The 4,723-nt window shown below is 62.6% G+C and overlaps 1 protein-coding gene across 1 annotated transcript in view; it reads right to left on the bottom strand.

Annotated features, from left to right (window-relative positions):
* Positions 1-4,723, bottom strand: part of PKN3 (protein kinase N3) — a 9,809-nt gene that overhangs the window by 1,004 nt on the left and 4,082 nt on the right. The window contains exons 7-20 of the mRNA XM_005881390.2: positions 4,593-4,723; positions 4,401-4,510; positions 4,169-4,312; positions 3,732-3,807; positions 3,479-3,647; positions 3,168-3,270; positions 2,992-3,059; positions 2,639-2,702; positions 2,415-2,506; positions 1,853-2,029; positions 1,016-1,078; positions 836-912; positions 271-413; positions 76-183 (exon numbers count right to left, since the gene is read on the bottom strand). The exon at positions 4,593-4,723 is cut by the window's right edge and continues 11 nt beyond it. Of these exons, the coding sequence (XP_005881452.1) occupies positions 76-183; positions 271-413; positions 836-912; positions 1,016-1,078; positions 1,853-2,029; positions 2,415-2,506; positions 2,639-2,702; positions 2,992-3,059; positions 3,168-3,270; positions 3,479-3,647; positions 3,732-3,807; positions 4,169-4,312; positions 4,401-4,510; positions 4,593-4,723 (1,525 nt within the window). The remainder of the gene's footprint in view (positions 1-75; positions 184-270; positions 414-835; positions 913-1,015; positions 1,079-1,852; positions 2,030-2,414; positions 2,507-2,638; positions 2,703-2,991; positions 3,060-3,167; positions 3,271-3,478; positions 3,648-3,731; positions 3,808-4,168; positions 4,313-4,400; positions 4,511-4,592) is intronic.

The raw sequence follows: 4,723 nt of genomic DNA on the forward strand, positions 1-4,723 counted from the left end.
AGCCCCCGAGGGAGCTGGGCCCAGGGCCCCCGAGGACGGGTGGTGCCGCCCAGCCCTGCACCCTGCCGTGGTTACCTTCTGAATGAGCTCGAGTCCTTGCACCGACAGAAAGCGGGGATACGGGGCCTCCGCATTGACGATGCAGTCAAACACCTCCTCCTCGGTGTCCCCTGGGAATGGGCACTGCGGGGACAGGGGCTCAGCGGGGTGCACGGCCACTCCCAGCCCACCCCGACCTCGAGGCCCTGGCCGCCCAGGCTCGGCACTCACCTCACCCACCAGCATCTCGTACAGCAGCACGCCCAGCCCCCACCAGTCCACGGCCCGCGTGTAGGCCTCCTGGGTCAGCACCTCGGGGGCCAGGAACTCCGGGGTGCCGCAGAAGGTGCTGGTCCGGTCCCCAAAGCCAATCCCTGCAAATCAACATCCACATCAAAGCCGGCTCAGTGTGCCTGGTCCACAGTAACCTCTGTGGTTGTAAGAACCAACAGCCAACCCTTATGTCCCCCCCCGCATCTAACTGCCAAGCCCTGCCCCCACTCTCGGAGGTGGGAATGGATTTTACGACATCGGACGGAAGCAGCGAGGCTCGGCCAAGCTCACATGCCAAGGCCACGAAGGAAGCAGAACCCAGTGCCCTCTCCCAGCTCTGGAGCACAGGCTCGCCCTTGGGCCAAGGGAAGCTAGGGCTCCTCAGAGCTTGTAGGGTTGGGAAGGAAGCACTTGGTCCCTGGAATGAGGGTGCGGTGGAGAGATTTCCCGGGAGACGCCACTCGCTGGCCTGGACTGGGTGCCAAGGCTAGAGGACACAGGATCCTGGACGGGAGACACCCACCTTCCTTACATAGTCCGAAGTCTGCGATTTTCAGGAAACCCTGGGCGTCCAGCAGAAGATTATCCAACTTAAGGTCCCTGGGAGGGTGGGGGGCAGAGCAAAGGGGCCCTGGAACCGCGCCCAGGAGAAAGACGGCATCCGCGCCCTCGCCACTCCCCCAGCCTCTCGGGGACAAGTTACCTGTAAATGATCTTCTTCTCGTGCAAGAACTGCAGTCCCAGGACCACACAGGCCAGGTAGAACCTGGAGGGGGTTTAGGGGAAGCTTAGGCCCAGGACTGTGGGGGAGGGGAGGGCAGGGAGGCGCAAGATGGCCATGGCCTGGGGACCCTTGGATGTGGGCAAGAGGCTGGGACAAGCCTCACGGGGGGGTGGGGCTCCCCCAGACAGCAGCCCAAGGTTGTCCCAAGGTTGCTGCCAGCTCACAGCCTCCTCTTCCTGGGGTCTCAGATCTCATTCTCCCGGCCTCCTCCCGGCAGCCTGCATGCCTGTTTTCAAATGAGGCTCTGAGACCCCAGGTCAGTGACGTGTCCCGGATCACACAGCTAGTGGCAGAGCTGATATGAGCCCAGACTTCAGCCTCTGAAAGTTATTTTTAACCCACTTCCTAGCTACATAAACTGAGGCTCAAGGTCACAAATGCTGTGAGAGCTGATACCCCCCGGGGTCACACAGCTAGTGGCAGAGCTGGTATGAGCCCAGACTTCAGGGGCGCACTCTGGTGGACGAGAAATAACTTCAGCTGCCAGTTACTATTCACCGGCAATTCATTAATGTTATGCTCATCTATGCAGCCAGCCTCTGAAACAGTTATTTTCAACCCGCTTCCTAGCTACATAAACGGAGGCTCAAGGTCACAAATGCTGTGAGAGCTGATACCCAGGATTTGAACCCAGGCCTCCCTGACGCCCTGCTCCTCCGCTGATGGGTGCCCAGAGGAAGCAGGGTGAGGGGGGCCCGGTGTAGGGAACCAGGGCTGGCTTGTTGGAAGAGGCAGACGAGAGGAATGGAAACCCACCGCGCCTGGGGCTCAGGGAAAACGTCCTCGTGGATCTGCATCATGAGGTCGCCACCCGGCGCAAACTCAGTCACGAAGCAGGCGTGGCTGGAGGTCTGGAAGCAGGCCAGGAGGGACAGCAGGAAGGGGTGCCCCGTGCGGCCCACAGCCTCCAGGATCCGCTTCTCGCAGAACAGGCTGCAGGGGAGGGCGTGGGTTTCAGAGGGAAGGAAACCTCCACTGCTGTGCCCTGCACCCACAGGACACCCCAAGCTCACTGTGCCTCAAAGTGCCGGGCAGCTACGTGGAGTGACGGTTTCTATGTATCAGGAACTCACGTGGGTCATTTAACCTGCACAACCACCACTGTCCCATTTTACAGATGAGGAAACTGAGGTGCAGAGGGACCTGCCCAAGGGCCCATCGTTAACTGCAGGTGCTAAAAAAAGAACCCAGGCCTGGCTGGCCTCAGAGTCACCACTTCAAAGCCCCAGGAGCGTTCGGCTGCCTTCTGGTGCCAATAGCCCAGGCCAGCCATCCGGGGCCCACTGCAGGCCAGGTGCCTGGTGGCATCACCACACACCTCTCTATCTCGTCCCGGCTCAGCACCTCCTGCTTCTTCAGCGCTTTGATGGCGTAGTATTTCCCCGTCCCCTTGAACTGCACCAGGAGAACCTGGGGACCAGAGAAAGGCTGGGCTCCAGGTGGGCAGTACCGGGAGCCTTTACTTCCCCCAACTACTACCTAACGATCACAGCGTCCTCCTAGCTAATGCGCCGAGGGCTGCCCACCCTGCACTGCACCCACCTTCCCGAAGTGTCCCCGACCCAGCACAGCCAAGCAGCGGAAGTCCTGAAGCCGTGGGGGTTTCCTGAAAGAGAGCGGGCACAGGAAGCCCCCTGGGCCAAGGCTGGGCCTCCACCAACCCTTCATGCCCAATCCTGGCCTGGCCCCACCTCTGGGGCTGGCGGGACGGGGGCTCAGGACAGCCGTTGCCTGGAGTCTGGCATACAGCTGGGCTCAATAATGTTGGTTCAGAGTGAGAACCTGAGCGAGCCAGTGAATGCGCCCAGGAGCCGCGGGGTGAGGACTGAGTGGACTCGCAGGCACTCGAGTGAGTGGACAATGTCTCAAACAAGAAGGTGAACCTGACTGGGTACCTGGTCGCGGAGGCTGGTGGAGATGACCCCAGTCGAGTCCTGGGCTCCATGTGGGGGCGTTTGGTGCGCTGTGAGGGAGGGCAGCGGGGCTCAGGGCAGAGCAGGGCTTCCTCCCTCCCTCCCTGCAGCTCCGCCACCCCCAGCCCAGCACCCCCAGGGCTACCAGCCCTCCTCACCGGCGTCTCCTCGAGGGCTGGCTCCCGGGGCAGGTAGAGGCGCGGGGGCTTGGGTGGGGGCCTCATCTCTTCTCCCAAGGGGGTCTTCTTGGGTGGGAAACTACTGTGGGGAGGGAGCAGACACATGGTGGGGCACAGGCAGACAGAACAGCTGGGGGAAGGACACACAGCCATGCCGAGAGAGAGAGAGAGAGAGAGAGAGAGAGAGAGAGAGAGAGAGAGCGCAACAGGGACAGAAAGACACTGACAGCACCTGGAGAGGCGGGCACTGCAGAGAAGCTGGGAGTCTGGGGGGTGAGGTGGCTTCTCACCTGGGCGAGGCAGGGCTGGTGGCCCCCCGAGGAGTGGCAGGGGTCCGGGGGCACCCTTTGGGCGGGCTGATCGTGCTTGGGGAGCTGCAGGGGGGCAGCAGGTTCATGACCAAGCGCCCCCAGGCCGCCATGCTGAGGTTCATCTGGGAAGCCCTCAGGAAGTCCTGACCTGCGGCCAAAGGGAGGTTCAGTCCCGGGGCCCCCTGACGCCCCTGCCCTCTTCCCCACCTGCACAGCCCTCTCCTGTCCGTACCCCTGCGTTTAGAGAAAATGCGTTTCTGCCTCTGCAGCCGGGGCCTCCTCTCAATGACAGGGTCACAGAAGGTTACCTGTGGGGTCACAGAAGGTTACCTGAAGGCCAGTCCCCTCCCACCCCACCTGCCATGGGCACAATCCCAGCCTGAGCCCCCAGTGACAACGATGCAAGAGCCAGAAGGGCTCAGAGAGACGGAATCAACATCCTCATTGGTACCAGTGGGGAAACTGAGGCCCAGAGAAGAGAGGCACTTGTCTAGAGTCACCCATGAAGCAGGGCAGTCAGGACAAGGACACAGGCCTCTGGACTCCGTGTGGGCCTCGGAGACGGCCTGGGAACCTATTCTTGGAGACCTCCTCCCTCTGGGCCTCAATGTCCACTCCTCCGAGGGAGCCAGGAACCCACGTGATCAGAAGGCAGGGGTCAGTGGGCACCTGGGCAAAGAGCAGCCCCTGGGGCACCAGGCTGAGGGTGAGCTGGTGACACGCATTGTCCAGGAAGTCCTCCAGCCGCAGGAAGGCCACGCCGCACAGCTGTCGCCAGTCCCGCCAGTGCACCCCGATCTCCAGCTCTCGGGCCTGTATCGGAAAGGCCGGGTTGAAGATTGGGCTGGCCTTCCACCCGGTGGCCCAAAGTCACCCCTGGCCTCACAAGGGCCAGCCTCACCCGCTCCAGGGGGATGACAAAGGTCTGGTCCCAGGACTGCTGGGCTACCGGCCCCCAACCCGTCTGGCCCACGATGCGATTGTCCACCTTTAGCACGGCCAGCACCTCACCTGCAGGGCCAGAACCAGGGCTCAGGGAAGGCCAGGAGTGGGGGTTGCTGCCCCCCATAGCTCCCTGTAGCCCCTTACTCACTGGCCAGCTCGCCTGTGCCACGCTGCTGCCTGGCTCTGCCCCGAAGCCAGCCCTGGGAGGGGCTCCTGGCCAGCGCGGTCACCGGGGACCGGCCGGGCACAGCTGTCAGCAGCTGCTCACAGCCCAGGAGG

Source organism: Myotis brandtii, unplaced genomic scaffold (assembly GCF_000412655.1).
Source record: "Myotis brandtii unplaced genomic scaffold, ASM41265v1 scaffold68, whole genome shotgun sequence".
Classification (NCBI taxonomy): Eukaryota; Metazoa; Chordata; class Mammalia; order Chiroptera; family Vespertilionidae; genus Myotis; species Myotis brandtii.